Here is a 19,135-nt window from a genome sequence, read left to right as displayed (position 1 = left end):
CTCTCTCTTGAGAGTCTTTTCTCTTTTTTTTTAATAAAAAAAAAGCAAAAGCAAAATTCGCGTCGCTCATCATTTTCCAAAAAAAAAATAAAAATAATTTTTTTCTTTTTAATTTAATAATCCGCCTCCGCGATTTCCGGAATTTAGGGTTTTTGGCAAAAATTAGGGTTTGCAGAAATTTTAGGGTTTCTGGCAGAAATTAGGGTTTCTGCTGTCCGCCACGTCATCACTTTGTGACAGAATGAACAGGATGAAGAAAGGCCAGTTAGATGCACATGGTTATACTACCATCTTTGTTGGGGGTTCATGGAAGTTGCTTAAAGGCTCTATGCTTGTTGCAAAAGGGTCTAAAAGAGGTACTTTGTACTATCTTCGATGCAAAGCTTTGCCTGACAAGTTTCTTGCTGTTGCTGAAGTTGCTTCACACACGGAATTGTGGCATAAGAGACTTGGCCATATGAGCCAAAAGGGTATTGATGTGCTTTCCTCTCTGAAGAGGGTTGATGTAAAAGGCAAAAACTTGGATTTTTGTAACGATTGTCTTTATGGAAAGCAAAAGAAATCTTCTTATTACTCTGGTGTCTCTCGCAAAGCTAATCCTCTTGATCTTATTCACTTCGATGTATGCACTATGCCTGTTAAGTCTTTTGGTGGTGCATTGTATTTTGTTGCATTCATTGATGACTGTACTAGGAAAGGATGGGTGCATTTGTTGAAAAGTAAGAGTGAGACTTTTAATGCTTTTAAGAAGTTTCATGCTTTTGTCACTACGCAAAAGAGTACTAAGCTTAAATGTCTCAGATCTGAAAATGGAGGAGAGTATGTATCTGTTGAATTTCAGCGTTTTTGTGATGAAATGGGATTAAAAGGGAGTTGACAGTCCCTTATAATCCGTCTTCTAATGGTGTGGCTGAGAGGTATAATCGTACTTTATGTGAGAGAGTGCGTTGCATGCTGTCCACTGCTAATCTTTCCCAAGAGTTTTGGGGAGAGGCATTGAAAATTGTAGTTCATATTTGCAATCGCTCTCCTAATAATACGCTGAAAAATGACATTCTAGAGGAGGTTTGGTCTGACAAACCTGCCTCTTATGATCATTTGAGAGTATTTGGCTGCGAAGCTTTTGTTCATGTACGCAATGATGCATTACCGCAAGCTGAAATTGATAATCAGCCGGTTAACCTTGAGCTAGAAGAGGTAGGACATGATTTTGATGCTCCTAATGAGGATGGACAGCCACCTGAATTGACTGAAAATGATTTTCAGCAGCATGATAGAGCTGAAAATGAGTTGCCTTATGATGTAGAACCGTTGCCTGAGAATGTAGATCATTGGGTACGCAGGTCAACTTGTTTGAGAAGCAACCGCAGAGATTTAATCCCTCTTTGGATCATGTAATGTTGACAGATGAGGGTGAACCTCTTACATATAAAGAGACCAAATCATGTGAGTCAAGCAGTAAGTGGGAGCTTCCGATGCAAGAGGAAATGAAATCCTTGTATGCAAATGATACTTGGGATCTTGTGCCATTGTTTAAAGGGAGAAAGGCTCTTCCTAACAAATGGGTATACAAGATTAAGATCGTGGATGAAAAACCCAAGTACAAGGCAAGATTGGTTGCAAAAGGATATGCACAGAAAGAAGGAATTGATTTTCAAGAAATCTTTCTCCTACTGTAAAGCTTACAACTTTACGTGTCCTTTTTGCTCTCGTTGCAGTGCTTGATTTGGAATTGAATCAAATGGATGTAAAGACAGCGTTTTTGCATGGTGACATTGAAGAGGACATATACATGAAAACAACCTGAAGGTTTTGTAGTTCCTACACGCGAGGAACTTGTATGCAAACTGAAAAGGGCTCTGTATGGTTTTGAGACAATCATCACGATAGTGGTATAAGAAGTTTGACACTTTTATGCTGTCTCAAGGCTTTAAACGCAGCCATGTAGATCATTGTTTGTATACGAAAAGGGGTGAAGATGGTAGTCTCATCATATTTGTTCTCTATGTTGATGACATGCTGCTTGCCGGGAAACATAAGATTAGTCTTGATGCTCTGAAACGTAAGCTAAATTCAACATTTGCTATGAAGGATTTGGGTGATGTAGAGCATATTTTGGGCATGCGTATTAAAAGAGATAGAAAGTTGAAATTGCTGTTTTTATCTCAAGAAAGGTACATTGCAAAAGTACTTGACAGATTTAATATGGCTGATGCTAAGTCTCTTGGGGTACCTTTACCTCCATACACTAAGCTTAGCAAAGCAGATTGCCCAAAGCATGAGGTGGCATTGAAAGCAATGAAGGAAATTCCTTATGCATCAGCTTGTGGTTCTATTATGTATGCTATGGTTGCCACTCGTCCTGACATTGCTTATGCAGTGGGAGTTGTTAGTCGATACATGTCGAATCTTGGCAAAGCGCATTGGGAAGTTGTTAAATGCATTCTGAGATATTTGAAAGGTACACAATCAAAGTATATCTGTTATGGCAAAAGTGACTTAAAGTTGCAGGGATATTGTGATGCAGACATGACAGGTGATATGGATAGTAGGAAATCTACCAGTGGATATGTATTTGCCATTGCTGGTGGTGTAGTCTCTTGGTGTTCTAGGTTACAGAAAATTGTGGCATCGAGTACTACTGAGGCTGAATATATTTCAGCCACAGAGGCTTCAAAAGAGGCTATTTGGTTGGGCAGACTTGCAAAAGAACTTGGCATGCTTGCTCATACACCCGTGTTGGGTTGTGATAGCCAGAGTGCTGTCTATTTAGCCAAAAATGCCATGTTTCATGCGCGTACCAAACACATAGATGTGCTGTACCACATTATACGACAGGTATTGGAGGATGGTTTAGTCACCTTGACTAAGATCCATACACAGGATAACCCTGCAGATGTTCTCACCAAGAGTCTTGCTAAGGCTCAACATGAGCATTGCATACAGCTGGCGGGAGTTGGTTAACTGAAAGGCGTCATTTATGCCTTCATGTGGGAGGTTGTTGGGTTAAAGGCCTAAATAACCCCTTTTGTACATTTTTATACTTTGTTCCAAGTTCAATATGAACCTGAACATATATTTTTAAAGTCACTCATAATAAAAGTGAAAAAACCAAAAACTCACTTATTGAGTTTTTCCCAAAAACGTGAGCTCTCTCTCTCTCTCCCTGTCACAAAGTGATGACGTGGCTACCAAGAGCAGAAACCCTAATTTCTGCCAAAAACCCTAAAACCTGCAAACCATAATTTATGCCAGAAACCCTAATATGTAGAAACCCTAATTTTTGGAAACCCTAATCCTAAATGTGAATGAAACCCTAAATTTGGCAACAGAAATGCCACGTGGCAGCAGTACGGAAATTCCGGATTTTACGGCAGATATTGCGCTGATTTTCAGCCTTCCAGCGACGCAATTTGGCTGCTTTTTGGCTACGCAATTTTGAGTTTGTGAGAGAGAGAACTGATTGCTTTATTTTTACAAAACTCAAGAGAGAGTTTGTGTGAGATAGAGAGAGAACACTTTGTTTTTGGACTCGGAGCTTTTGAGGCTTTGCTTTTGGGCATCCCTTGTAAACTTTAAATAAGTGGAGAGGGTTCTCACTTTGCAGAGCATCTGGACACAGAGTTTGAGAGTGAAACCCTAACTGCTCTCTTGTACTTTGACATTGATTAATACATAAAGAAATACCGAAAGGGGCGCCAGTCTTTGGGGCCAATATCTCTAGGCACGGAACTCCGCCGGGCCAGTGCAAATCTATTCTGATCTGTGAATTGTTTTGAAGTGGTTATTTGGTGCTGTCGTGATTGATTCTTGACTTGGAGTGTCCAAGTCAGTTACAGTGGTATCAGAGCACGACCGATTTCTCTTCTATGGGAAATCCGATCCCCAATTTTTTTTCCACAGCACCTATGGCTTCACACAAGGATCAATCGACTCCCTCTGCATCTAGAGATGCGGGCAGGGATCACAATGAAGATTCCGGCAGAGAGTATGGCCTGCCTCGACCTACTCAGGCGGAGCGACCAGAGATGGAGCGTCGTCAATTGGTCGGCGATGCAACAAAGATGATGCTCAATTTTGCGAAGGACCCAAAATTTGCAAATTATATGAGCAAGACTTCTTTTCAGGAAGTGCACGAGCAGTGGCAGAAAACCACTACACCACCCCCGAAACCCGCTCTCAAGAAACCTTCTGCTCACAAGAAATATTCAGAGAAGGAATTAGAAGAGGTGGTTGATGCACGGATTGCTTAGCTTTTTGACGCGCAAAAGAAAGCCAAACAGTATGGCAAAAAGCAGAAGAAAGGCACTGACTTCCCGGGTTATTTGGGTCGTCAGTCGACATTTGACAAAGCAAAGAAACAGAAGAAGCGTGTTCACTTTGAAGGAGTACCCAGTTCTTCTTCTTCTTCTTCTTCTTCTGACAGTTCTTCTCGCTCTTCAGATTCGAGCGAAGAAGACAGAAAAGGTAAAAAGTGAAGCAAGAAACAACGCTTCGGAAAGGACAAGAAAAAGGCAAAGAAGTGTAAATCTCGCCTAGAGATTGACAGTTCTACTGAGGACTCGTCTATAAACAGTTCAGACTCCGATGACGGAAACTTTATGCGAACAAGAAGAATTTTTATAAAGCCAACCAGTATGACTTTCTGGAAGATAAAAGCAAGAAAGTACGAGAGTTTAAGAAAGGTGGACACTCGATCAAATTTGATACTTTTTCAGGATACTCAGATGCTTCGAAGGCTTTGTCTTTTATACAACAGTTTGACATTGCTTTCGCGGGAGGACGCTACTCAGAGCACTCCACGATTCGGAGAGCTGCCTCTTACTTTAAGGGGAATGCTCGCACTTGGTGGTCCATGCTTCTTTTAAACAAGACGGCGCCAGTTAAATGGCTGAAATTTAAGTAGCTTTTTGTTTCTTCTTGGTTGACGCAAGAGTATGAACGAGATATACGAGTTGCTTGGTACCATGTTCGGATGACCAAGAAAGATACAATAAATGGTTACTGTGAGAGATTCTGGAGCTCTTTTCTACCCGCCTCTTCATTCAAGAAGATCTCGTTCAGAGAACAGATTGAGCGATTTACTTTAGGTCTACCTACAGAGATCCGAGATCACTGCTTGGAGTAGAAGTCAGCTTCTATTTAGGAGTTGATGAGTCATGCGAAGCGGGGCTTTCCCATTCACTTTGGTAGTCTGACCTACCCCACAGATGAGGCCATGACACAACGAGCCGAACAGACTTCTGGGAATGAAAGTAGAAAGAAAAAGAGCAACCCAGAGAAAAAGGATGCACGACCCAAGCTTACTCCTCAGGAGCGAGCTCGCTTCATCAAGGAGGGGAAGTGCTTTGGATGCGGGGAACATGGACATATCTCCGCGAAGTGCCCTAAAAAAGCACCGAAAGAACAGAGTGATAAGGACGACGACAAGCCTGAGAGTTCGAGAGCAATTGAGGAACGTGGACGAAAAGGCAAGATAAAAAGCAGAACTGGTACCACATGGCGTGGGACTTGCACCGAATCAAATGAATGGAAGTACAAACTTTGCCGCTTTGAGGGCAAAGTGAAGGATCAGGAAGCTCTTTTGAAGGAGCCAAGGCCAACTTCTTTTCACTTGAAATTGGCGGCTCGATTTGGAATTACGCCCGACAGGCTGACGCCACAGGCGGAGGTAGTTCGACTAGCACCCGAACGGGATGTTGCTATTACACCGAGCATTGGCAAACTTCGTTTGCAATGATAGGGGTGTTCAGGGCACGCGAGTGACGTTCTACTCGAGATCCCTTGGTTCCATAAGAACTACGCCGTGGTTGACTACCGGGCCGAGAAAGCGACTTTGACAAATGAAGGGCTTAGAGATTGTACTTGATGAACTTCAGTTTCTTTACTCATTCTTTTGGGAGAGAAGTGAACGATGGATAAAGGTCGAATATGTTTTGATCTGAACAAAAGAACGCCAAGATTTTTCTCCACACTCATGCCGATTGCTTTTTAGAGGGCCTAAAGATCATACCATTGATCTGATACCTGGAAGCACGCCACCGAACCGGCCACCTTACCGTGTGAGCCGAGCACTGAATGAAGAGATTATGAACCTAGTGAAAGACCTCTTGGAAAAGGGTCTTGTCTAGCCTAGTACTTCACCGTATTGCTCTCCAGTGTTGTTGGTTTTGAAGAAAGACGGATCTTGGAGAATGTGCATCGATTTTACATCTCTCAACAAAATCACCATCAAGAACAGCTTTTTGATTCCTAGGATCGATGATATACTCGACAGATTATAGGGATCCTCGTGCTTTAGCAGGATTAATCTGAAGAGTGGATCTCATCAGATTAGAATCGTGCGGGGAGACGTCTACAAGACAACTTTCCGGACGACTTTTGGGTTATTTGAGTTTTAGGTGATGCCTTTTGGCTTAACCAATGCTCTTGCGATATTTAACCGGATGATGGACATGATTTTTCGATAGTACAGGCTATTTATTGGAACTTTCTTTGATGATATCATTGTTTTCTCCAAGAATGAGGCAGAACACATAGATCATCTGCTTCAGAGATACACTTTTTGGGACACATTGTCTCAGCAGAGCAGGAGTGCAAATGGATCCGACCAAGATAGACACTATCTGTGATTGGCCCGATTTGAAGAATGTCCATGAGGTTGGAAGCTTCTTGGGACTGTGTTCGTACTACAGGCGATTCATTCGAAAGTTTGCAGAGGTTGCTTCCCCTTTGCATATCTTGACATAGAAAGGAGTCCCTTTCTCGTGCGGATCCACAGAGGTGACTGCCTTTCAGACATTGAAAGAGAAATTGACTACGGGACCAGTTTTGACTTTGCCGGACTTGCAAAAGTCATTTGAAGTATATTGTGATGCTTGTGATCGTAGTCTGGGTGCGGTCTTAATGCAAGAAGGCCATGTCATTGCTTATGAGAGCCGATTGTTCTCAAGGCCGGAGATGACATCACAGATTTATGAGAAAGAGCTTTTGGCGGTTATCCATGCTCTTACTCAGTGGTGGCATTACCTACTCGGAGCGGATTTTACTTCTTTACAGATCATCAGAGTTTACGCTACTTCTTGTCACAGAAGCAGCTTTCGGAAAAGCAGATGCGGTGGGCGAACATCTTGTCACAGTTTCACTTCCAGATTGTCCATGTGCAGGGACAAAAGAATGTGGTGGCAGATGCTTTGTCTCAAAAGCTGTTGGTTCTGGCTATTTCCGCGATACATCATAGGAGCTTCGAGGATATGGTCGACCAGTATGCCACAGATTCGGATTTTGCAGATATTTTTACACGGATACGGGATGGGGAGACAGTAGCAGGATACTCCATTCGGGAAGGCTACTTGATGAGAAAAACCATGTTGTGCGTTACACAGCCGTTGAGGGAAAAGGTTATGCCTGAATGCCACTGTCCACCTTTTACGGATCACCGCGGCATTGCTACCACCATGAAAGGGGTAGAGAGATACTTCTTTTGGCCGAGACTCAAGAAGGATGTGGAAGAGTTTGTGCGCAGTTGCTTGGTATGCCAGAAGGTCAAGTTTGACAGGCATAAAGCACAGGGATTGTTACAGCCTTTACCCATACCCACCCGCCCCTGGGAAAGTATTGCAATGGATTTCATTTTTGATCTCCCGAGAACACAGAATGGTCACGATGATTTTCAGATTACATGGCATGCTTGAGACGATTGTCTCCGATAGGGACCCCAAATTTACGAGTTTGTTTTGGAAGGCAATTTGGGAGAACATTGGCACGCGGTTGCAGTTCTCGTCATCGTTCCACCTGAGATTGATGGGCAATTTGAGATTGCAAATTCAGTGGTTCTAGATTTAATCAAGTCTTATATCTTAGATCAGAAGACTCAATTGGCACGCGGTTGCAGTTCTCGTCATCGTTCCACCTTTGGTGGAATTTGCCTACAATAACACGATACACTCTTCGACTGGGAAGGCGCCATTTGAGATTGTTGAAGGTGCTGCGAAGGTTCCACCCTTCCTAAGCACGAAAGGTAAGATTTTTGAAGCGGATGAATATACGCGAGACTTAGATACGGCTTTTGCCAAGGTTCGCGATACTTTACAGAAGTCTCAAGAACGACAGAAAAAGGCGCGGATCGCCATCGTCGCGACTTGAAATTGAAGGAGGATGATTGGGTGCTCCTACGTTTTGAGAAGGCACGCCTGAGAAAGAAAAAGGGAAAGGAGAGGCTTTTTCCAAAGCTTAGTATGCGATACTACGGACCTTTCTAGATCCCTGAAAAGATAAATGATGTCTCCTTCTGACGGAAACTACATGATACTTGGAGGATTCACAATGCATTTGATATGAGTCTCTTGAAACCTTTTAAAGGTGATGTGCGTGATGATGAGGAGCCTGATGAGCAACCCGAAGTGGAAGAAAACGAGGAGATGCTTGTTCTTGAACAGATTTTGGTACATAAGGATACGAAGAATAAAGGTAAAGTCCGAAGGTGGTTCTTGGTTAAGTTCAAGAAGTATCCTGCATTGGATGCAAAGTGGATGGAGGAGGAGAACCTAGCAAATACTCCTCAGATTGTGAAACTTTACCTCGAGGCTTTTGGTTTAGCATAGTCTACTCCAAATCGAACCCAGAATTCAACTTGGCCGGAGATCTGGTGGAGTGGGATGCACAAGAGGGGAGTCACTCCTCTCCTTTGTCAACAGATGCCTTGATTTAGATACTAGAGTCACTGATGTCTCTTCGAGCTTCAGGGATACTGAAAGTTGACAGTATTCTACTGTATGACTTTATGAAATGGAATTCCTGATTATGATACTGATTTGTTCTTGACTTCTTTTAAGTGCAGGAACTAATAGACGAAATGACTGTAGCATTTTGGTTTGATTGATCTCGAATAGACATAGTTGTAATAGGGGTTAGTCAATCGGACATCGATGAGGTCCCGAGTGGATCTAGATGCGATTGCTAGCTACCTTGTCGATAAATCATGGTCTAAGATCCGAATGAATGTTGAATGTCATGTGATGTCGTGTGATGTGACTGTCGATTGGTACATGTGCTAGATGTGTGTTCCTAGTACGTAGTACTAACATTCAGTGTCTGCTAAGACGGTTTATGGCTTCTGTCTGTTTTGCAGGCGTAATCGAGGATGATTACAATGCTTTCAAGAGGGGGGTATGTCACAAAGTGATGACGTGGCTACTGAGAGCAGAAACCCTAAAACCTGCAAACCCTAATTTATGCCAAAAACCCTAATCTGCAAAAACCCTAATTTTTGAAAACCCTAATCCTAACTGCTGGCTGAAACCCTAAATGTGGCTGAAACCCTAAATTTGGCGACAGAAATGCCATGTGGTAGCAGTATGGAAATTCCGGATTTTACGACGGATATTGCGCTAATTTTCAGCCTTCCAGCGACGTAATTTGGCTGCTTTTTGGCTACGCAATTTTGAGTTTGTGAGAGAGAGAACTGATTGGTTTATGTTTTACACTCAAGAGAGAGTTTGTGTGAGATAGAGAGAGAACACTTTGCTTTTGGACTGGAAGCTTTTGGGGCTCTGCTTTTGGGCATCCCTTGTAAACTTTAAATAAGCGGAGAGGGTTCTCACTTTGCAAAGCATCTGGACACAGAGTCTGAGAGTGAAACCCTAAGTGCTCTCTTGTACTTTGACATTGATTAATACATAAAGAAATACCGAAAGGGGCGCTAGTCTTTGGGGCCAATATCTGATGGTCATGTTGTGTGAAACCGGAGGATATGCCTCTAATCTAAGTGTTTGGACGTGCACGGTCTGCGAATAGACTCACAAAAGTGCCATATCACTTTCTATTCTAGACTGAGTTGACTGAACTGAACCCTGGTCATGGTGTAGTTTGTGCACGGACACATAGGGTTGGATGTGTCACGTGACAATTAGTGGTTTGGGCTCTCACTTCTCATAGCATCTGGACGCAGAGTCTGAGAGTGAGTCCCGACCACTCCCTTGTACTTTGAGTTACAGATTAATACAAAAAGAAATACCGAAAGGGGCGCCAGTCTTTGGGGCCAATATCTCTAGGCACGGAACTCCGTCGGGCCAGTGTTGAATCTATTGTGAACTGTGGAGTGTTTGAAGTGTATTCTTTTGGTGTCGCGGTAGAATCTCGATTTGGAGTGTCCAAGCCTCTCTCTCTCTCTCTCTCTCTCTCTCTCTCTCTCTCTCTCTCTCTCTCTCACCTGCACGCTGCCATGTGAAGAAACTGCGCACTGACAAACTGCCGCACCCTTGCACTTCCCACACCCCCCCCCCCCCCCGCAGGTACAACAACAGCAGAAGGGATAGCAGCTGAAAGTACAACGGCAGAAGGAACAGCAGCAGTAGATGGTCTGCCCAAAATCAGAATCACAGGTCTTCAGACAGTTGCAGAATTCAGGGAATCTACAAGAATTTCAGTAATTGCAGAAATTTAAAATTGCAGAAACTACATAAAGCGGGGTTTTTTTTGTCGTTTTGGTCGAATTTTGCAGAAACTGCAGGAAATGCGCCATGTATGCTTAGTGTGGAACATGTATGCATAATGTGGAAGCACCTATGCGTGTAGACCGATTTTTCCTCGTTTTAGACCCTGGTCAAGACCCTGGTCAAACATGAGGAAGCAAAATGATAAGGCCGACCCCTTAGAAGATCCAGTTTCAAAGTGCAGAGAAGAAATGGTCGAAACCATTTTAACAATATCAACCGCCAACTATAAGGGACAATAAGAATGCTCGAGGATCGCATTTCGGCCCAAGAAAGCAAGATCGCGGCAATGGGAGATCGGATGATGGCCCAGGACACAGAGATTGCATCACTCAAGAAGGAGCTCGCCAAGGCAGGCTCACATAACACGCTTGAAGAAGGAGAATTGAAACCGTCAGTAATTGAAGAGCTCAACACGATCAAAGAACAAGTGCGAGCCATCAAAGAGGGGGAAGAGCAACATAAAGAAATGACGACCTCTTGAGTGGACGTTATCACAAAAACTCGACAGAAAGCAGATGAGGCCGAGAAATGGATTGAGGTTGCCAAGAAGGGGAAAAGCAAGGAAACAACAACATCCACACCCACCATAATTAACCTGACACTAGAAGAGGAGCAAAGAAGGCGTGTGCGCTCTCTACACGTGAGAATTTGCGGCCTTAAAAGGCAAAGATAATGTGGACGAAGAGGTAAAAGAACTCATGGCTTTGATGGGGGTTCATGAGCCGATGCACACAAGAGCATGGACAATAGGCAACAAGAAAAATGGGAGCAAGGGGGAAACCTCGAAAGAAAGGGCACTCATCCTTCGTTTTTCCTCCATGGAAGCGAAGGACTTTTTGAAGAAGAGACCAACTCTTAAGAAAACGAGCATCTTTCTTGGGGATGATCTTACCCTCTCACAGATCGCTCATATGCAGGAGGTAATGCCAGAGATTAGAGTGGCAAGGGAAAAAGGTAATATCGCTTTTTACCGAGATGGAAGAGTGGTGATATTGGAGCCACGCTCCGCATGACAGTGTGAGACCCATGGAACCACACTCAAAGTTGCTACCTGGAATTGTAATGGATCTATGCATCTTGATGTGGGTGCTTTTGAGGAGAGTTTTACAGAGACATCATCTTCTACTCTGAGACACATCAGGCCCCTAGACAGTCTATGCCTCACATTAGTGGATACAGAGGGGAGAGTTTGTAGACAGGAGACATGATCAAAGCACAGAGGACGGGGCTCAGGAGGAGTGGCAGTGTTATTCAAGGAGGAGTTGCAGCTATTGATACATATAGCTCGAAGGGATGCGCAAGCTAGGTACATGTGGGTGAGATTGAGAGCAGAGACTGGTAGATATCTTTACATTGCCATTTGCTACTTTCCCCCGAGTAAAGTCAGTATCTACACCACCCAGAGGACAGTCCCCCTTCTCTATTTTGGATGATGACCTATGGGAATTCTCTAGAGATGGCGACATTATCATTCTAGGGGACTTCAATGCTAGAACTGTCCATCATCAGACGGTATTTTATGATACTTCAGAGGAGATGCTGAGAGAGCTGGATATTGCTGAGACGGGTCTATCGTGAATATCACAGGATGGGGATCATACTGAGTATGGACAACACTTGATAGTCATGGGGATTGCACATGGATTGGCCATCTTGAATGGCCTACAAAGATTTCCCGTCGCCCGATGCGGGAGGCTACACATGCTTTCCACACAGACATGGAGCCAGCACCGTGGATTATGTCATGGCACAGCCGAGCCTCATATCTAGTATACAGGATCTCATAGTTGGGCCTAGACCTGTGGGGGTGGCAGTGGATCATGCTATTGTGTCGCTGACCATCTCTTTCCAATTCAATGTAGCACACATTCCACGGGTAGTAGCCCCTACTCGATACACCTTCACGTGGGAGACGGATTTTGTATACATAGACGGGATCTACAGGCGCCTATCCACTGAGGAGCGGGGACGACCTTTGGAGGAGCTTACTACCATACTGACACAGACATTACATGATGCAGCTGCAGAGGCATACCCACACACACAACATGAGCAGAGACGTCGTTCTGGGAGCATGCCTCAGAACAGCTGGTACGATGAAGAATGCCGTCAGACTAGAGCTAGACTTCAGAGGGAAGTGCTTTTGGGGGACATCACACACAGACAGTCACAGATTGACTTCCGACGCCTAGTGCGGTGGCAGAATAGGGCATTTTTGGCTCGACTAGAGCAGGATTTATACCAGCTATTCTTGAGTCAGGACTTGCGTGAGGCATGGAGACTCTCTCATGAGCAACCTCCCCCCCCTGCCATTACCTCTACAGAGACCTGGGGTCAAAACGCATCATCTTTGTACATAGTTTCTGGACAGCAGCCCCTTCCGGACCCCCCCGATCCATGCCCACACACATGTGCCTTTTTCACCGCTGAGATGGTGAAGAAGGCCATCGACAGGATGAGGACTGGGAGAGCATATGATCATAATGGCTTAGTGGCTGAGCATTTCATGCATGCCAGAGATCTACTAGCAGAGCTTCTAGCAGTTATGTTTAACCGTGCCATGTGTGAGGGCTTGCCTGATACTTGGAGCCTGTCTACGATCGTATCTATCTTCAAGTCAGGAGACCCTATGGAGCCTGGAAATTATCGCACTATCATGATTGGACACACATTGGCACGATTGTACGTATCCATTCTTGAGTAGCAGCTGAGTAGATGGGCAGAGAGGGAGGGAATGCGTGCTGTTGGGCAGGCAGGGTTCAAGAGAGGTTTCTCCACTCTTGACCATATTTTGACACTCAGGGCCATCATCGAGGAAGGCAGATCCCATGGGAGATGGATCTATTGTAGCTTTGTGGACTTCCGCAAATCATTTGACACAGTACCCAGAGCTAGATTGATGCGCAGATTACAGGAGATGGGAGTACCCACAGAGCTCATTTGGGGGATCATGGCACTCTACAGATCGGTAGTAGGGCATGTACGCACCTCAGAGGGTCTATCTACACTGGTTCACTCCACTATTTGTGTGAAGCAGGGATGCTTTCTCTCTCCTACTCTATTTGGTATGTATGTGGATGAGGTCTCTGACTACATTGAGAGAGATGGCGATAGAGGTGCATCGCTGGCAGGGACATGGATTCCACTATTGTTATATGTTGATGATATTGTGTTGATCTCCGACTCTTCGGAGGGGATGCAACGTCACTTGGATGCTTTGCATAGGTTTGCCCAGGAGAGTGGCCTATCGGTCAACCTTGGTAAAACCAAGGTCATGGTATTTAATACCACCCCACAGTGGATCAGGAGGTCAGCGCCCGTATTCACATATGGCCAGGAGACCAAGAGACAGTGGAATATACAGATGCTTACACTTACCTTGGAGTGGTTTTTAGTGGACGAGCATTTTCTTTGAGGAGAGCAGCAGAGACTAGATTGACCAGAGCCCATTCGGCATTGGGGAGACTGGAGAAGATGTGTTCATAGGTTCAGTTTCAGGAGCCTCTGACGAAGCTCTGGCTCTTTGACACTTTGGTGGCTTCTGTATTGCTCTATGGAGCTGAGATATGGGGCCCTTCATTGGATCATCACGGGAGAGCAGGTCGTATTGATGGATGGGGGGACATGGAGAAGCCTCTTGTCTCTATGATCTCGTGGCTCATTAGAGCCAAGGCTTCAGTACCACATGCCATTGTCCGAGCAGAGCTAGCTGCCCCCCCACTAGAAAGTTGAGGCGCTCACCAGATCCGTTTCCTTCCTACACCGCTTGTGGGAACTTCCCAGAGACAGATACGCCCACCTTGCACTTGAGTCCTCTCGACAGTTAGCCAGGCAGGGAGACACAGCATGTTGGTATGGGGAGATGACGTCATGGTTCCAGGCACATGGATTCAGTATAGACAGATTGCCCCCCTTCCAATACTCACTGGATGCACCCTCTCTGACTCTTACATAGTCCGAGACCACCAGGCTCATCCGCCAGTACCTGATTCAGCTAGACACCAATAGGACATGGATACAGCCAGCACAGGAGCTGGGCACGAAGATGGATTTCTACAGAGAGCATCTTCTCCAGCTTACAGCGGACGGTTTTGTGACGAGGCCCATATACATGGACACCCACCTGTCTCATGGGATACGGTGTGCCATTGGCCAGATACGCACATCCTCACACCAGTTGAGGATCGAGACTGGGATATACAGCGGAGTTCCAGCAGAGGCTAGGACATGCACCCTATGTGACATGGAGCCTGAGACAGAGTTACACTACACATGCCACTGCTCCGTCTACTACAAGATACGAGGCCGCTTCCACTGCTTGTTCAGAGAGGGCTTTGGACCACTCTCTAGAGTCATGAGGTACGAGGATCAGAGATGCCTGGTGCTCGAGCTGCGCAGACACAGAGAGAGCTTGATGAGAGGAGAGGCTAGCCAGTCTCAGAGACACATCACAGACTTCTTTAGAGCAGACACTGGACACCCAGAGGAGCTACTACCACAGCAGATCTTGTCGCCTCACACCAGAGGCACATTGATCGATCGAGCGATTGAGCTGGGGAGATCCAGACGCCCACGACTGTGGAGGACTACACATCATCGACGGAGGATACCTCGGAGGATTCGGATCACTTTGGCCCAACATGCAAGACGGCCGGTTAGACTTCTGTCCATGGAGGAGATTGATGAGATCCGCCAGCGACTGATGTTGGATTTCTTGTGACTTGTGATTTAGCTATCCCAGCTAGCTGCTTAGTTCACACCTACCAGTTTAGGATCCCATAGTACTTTTATTTTATTTTATCATTTTGTCATTTCATTTTGTTACTCTGACTTTGTATCAGATTCACCAGATTGTAACGCTTTGGTTTCATAGGTCAGATTGGCCTTTTGAAGACGTTAATATAACATTTCATTTCATTTCTCTCTCTCTCTCTCTCTCTCTCTCTCTCTCTCTCTCTCTCTCATAGTGGGAGCCAGGCCAGTGGGCATAGCAGTAGATCATGCTCTCTTGACACTGTCTGTCAAATTTCAATATAGTACAACCCATACATCAGGAGGCAAGTCACACACCCGCTGTACATTCACTCCAGAGACTGATTTCGTTTATACAGAGGATATCTGGGACCGTCTATTGGAAGGCACAGCTGGTACAAATGGTACAAGCCTCTCAGTGGAGGAGTGCACCACTCTACTGACCGAGACACTGCATGGGGCTGCATGAGTGGCATACCCACACACTCAGCCGGGCAAGAGACAACATTCTGGGAGCATGCCCCATAATAGTTGGTATGATGAGGAATGCAGAGAGATGAGAACTCAGCTTCAGAGGGATCTTCTTTTAGGAGTCATCACTTACAGACAGTCTCGGATTGCTTTCCGACTCCTTGTGCGACGGAAGAAGCGAGCTTACCTAGCTCAGATGGAACGAGACCTATATCAGATGTTCTTGAGTAGGGACTCAGGAGAGGCATGGCGACTCTTCCATGAGCACTCTCCTCCCCGAGTGATTACTTCACGTGATGTGTGGGGCCAATATGCGACATCATTATGTACGGTTCCTGGACAGGAACCCCTTCCAGACCCTACCAAACCTTGCCCAGCTGCGAGCACTTTCTTCACACCTGAGATGGTACAAAGAGCCATCGACAAGATGAGGACCGGGAAGGCATATGATCATGACGGTCTAGTAGCGGAGCACTTTATACATGCCAAGGATATGCTGATGGAGGTTCTCGCAGTGTTGTTCAATCGTGCCATGTGTGAGGGATTACCTGAGACTTGGAGGCTGTCTAATATTGTGCCCATCTTCAAGGCTGGGGACCCCACAGAGCCTGGGAACTACCGCACTATTATGGTTGGACACACATTGGCACGGTTGTATGCATTTATTCTGGAGCAACACTAGAGTAATTGGGCAGAGGGCGAGGGTGTACGAGCAAAGGGTCAAGCCGGCTTCAGGAGGGGTTTCTCCACTCTTGATCATATTCTGACACTCAGGGCCATCATTGAGGAGGGTAGAGCACATGGGAGACGGATCTATTGTAGCTTTGTGGATTTTCGCAAAGCATTTGACATGGTACCAAGAGCCCGATTGATGCGTAGATTGCAGGAGATGGGGGTGCCCATAGAGGTGATTTGGGGGATTATGGCTTTGTACAGATCGGTGGTAGGACATGTACGCACTCCGGAAGGGGTATCTGATTTAGTTCACTCTACTATTGGAGTGAAACAGGGCTGCCCATTGTCTCCTACTCTATTTGGTATGTATGTTGATGAGGTGTCTGAGTACATTGACAGAGAGGGTGACAGGGGTGCCCAGCTGGCAGGGACGTGGATCCCATTGCTACTATATGCTGATGATATTGTGCTGATATCTGACTCACGAGAAGGTATGCAACGACATTTGGATGCACTACGCAGTTTTGTAGAGGATAGTGGACTGTGTGTAAACCTAGGTAAAACCAAGGTTATGGTGTTTAACACCAGACCGCAATGGATTAGGAGATCAGTACCTACCTTCAAATATGGTCAGGAGATTGTGGAGTATACAGATGCATACACTTACCTGGGGGTAGTCTTTACTGGGCCGAGATTTTCTTTGAGAAGAGCATCAGAGACTAGACTAACTAGAGCTGGTGTGGCTCTAGGAGGAATGGAGAGGATGTGTTCGCAGGTTCAGTTCCAGGAACCTAGGACAAAGTTATGGCTCTTTGATACTTTGGTTGCTTCTACTATGTTATATGGGGTGCAGGTTTGGGGACCTTCTATAGGCCAAGATGGCTAGAGGCGTATGGAGAAGCCCCTGGTATCTATGATCTCTTGGCTGATTAGAGCCAAGGCTTCCGTACCGCATGATATCATGCGAGCGGAATTAGTTGCCCCCCCCTATGGAGATTGAGGCGCTTACCAGATCAGTCTCCTTTGTACACAGTCTGTGGGATACTACTAGAGACAGATATGCCAGGGTGGCTCTAGAGTCCTCCAAACAATTAGCTCTTAATGGGGATACATCATGCTGGTTTGCACAGATGGCATCATGGTTTCAGACACATGGTTTCACCATGGACAGGTTGCCTCCTTTTCAATACTCTCTACAGGCACCCTTGGGTCTCTGACACGGGTAGAGATTAATAGACTTATTCGTCAGGATCTGATCCAGTTGGACACGAGGAGGACATGGATAGAGCCGTTACAGGAGTTGGGCACAAAGATGGCTTTCTATAGAGAGCATCTTCTCCACCTCACGAGGGATGGGTTTGTGATTCGACCTAGCTATATGGACACGCATCTTTCTCATGGTCTGCGCTGTGCCATTGGCCAGATACGCACGTCATCACATCAACTCGAGATTGAGACTGGCAGATTCAGAGGGACACCAGTAGATAGCAGGATATGCCGCCTATGCCATCTAGAGCCAGAGACAGAAGTACATTACATATGCCATTGCACAGTGTACTATGAGATACGAGGCCGTTCTCATTGTCTATTCAGAGAAGGTTTTGGGCCTCTATCTAGGGTCATGAGTTATGAGGAACAGAGATGTCTTGGGCTATATCTACTTGAGTTACACAGGCATTGAGAAACTTTACTGAGGAGAGCTGAAGAGCGACAACCCCAGAGACAGATCACAGATTTCTTTACACTAGATATTGTACACCCAGAAGAACAGACAGAGGAGCAGCCAACAGTGGAGAGGTCTACCCGCACTAATGGCATTCTCATAGACCGAGCATTGGAGCTAGGGAGATCTAGACGACCCCGATGGGGAAGAGGAGCTACACAGTTTCAAAGGAGGTTACAGCAAAGGATTCAAGCCATACTCTTTCGTTGTCCACAGTGCAGATGAAGATGGAACCCTATGAAGATGGATCTCTACTCCCCTCCCATATTGCCTTCACATTGTACTGCTTAGTTTAGGATCCCGCAGTATTTATATTTTGTTATCCTAGTTTAATTTATTTTGTTAATCTGACCTTGTATCAGATACACCGCATTGTAACTTTCTGGTCTCATAGGTCACTTTGGCCTTTTGAAGATGTTAATATAATATAACATTTCATTTCATTTCTCTCTCGACCATGATGGGCTTCAGAGTATCGGAGGAGGCTACAGCAGAGGATCCGGATCACCCTAGCTCGACATGCGAGATGCCCAGTCAGAGTACTGACTATGGAGGATACTGACTTGTTGGCCTTGTCAGCCATCCAATGCTTTTTTCCATTAAGAGAGTGATAAGACATAATTTGCAAAACTGCTAGTAATGCACTTTTGCCTTCTGCTTTCCAATCTTGCGAAGGATGATAAACGACCATGATAGGGAGCACATAAAAAGAAGAGATAGGTCATTTTGACCTTTTGAAGACATTTAATATAATTCTTGATTTCATTCTCTCTTGTTCGGTTCTTGACAGCTTGCCCCGTTATGTATGTCTCCCCAGTTATGTGGAATGTTAAAACAAAGTATGGATACCGCTAGTATATGCTCACAAACACATCTGCACATTGGTACGCAAGTGGTTGATTCTGTACTCAAATGTTTTGCAGGTATCTAGGAAATAATTCTATGGCAGGAGTAATGCCTTCAGACCTTGGAAGCTTGACAAACTTAATTGATTTGTATGTGTTTTCCCAGTGATTTC

At 45.2% G+C, this 19,135-nt stretch overlaps 1 protein-coding gene across 5 annotated transcripts in view; it reads left to right on the top strand.

Moving 5' to 3' along the window:
* LOC147421082 (uncharacterized) overlaps positions 1-19,135 on the top strand; it is a 103,063-nt gene that overhangs the window by 14,526 nt on the left and 69,402 nt on the right. For all 5 annotated transcript variants that reach the window (XM_086504057.1, XM_086504059.1, XM_086504060.1 and 2 more), the window contains exon 6: positions 19,041-19,112. In XM_086504057.1, coding sequence (XP_086360183.1) covers positions 19,041-19,112 — 72 coding nt within the window. The remainder of the gene's footprint in view (positions 1-19,040; positions 19,113-19,135) is intronic.

The sequence above is a fragment of the Adiantum capillus-veneris genome, chromosome 28 (assembly GCF_014529385.1).
Source record: "Adiantum capillus-veneris isolate H3 chromosome 28, ASM1452938v2, whole genome shotgun sequence".
Taxonomy (NCBI): Eukaryota; Viridiplantae; Streptophyta; class Polypodiopsida; order Polypodiales; family Pteridaceae; genus Adiantum; species Adiantum capillus-veneris.
The sequence above is the reverse complement of the archived record's forward strand: the minus strand, read 5'-3'. Positions and strand labels throughout refer to the sequence as shown.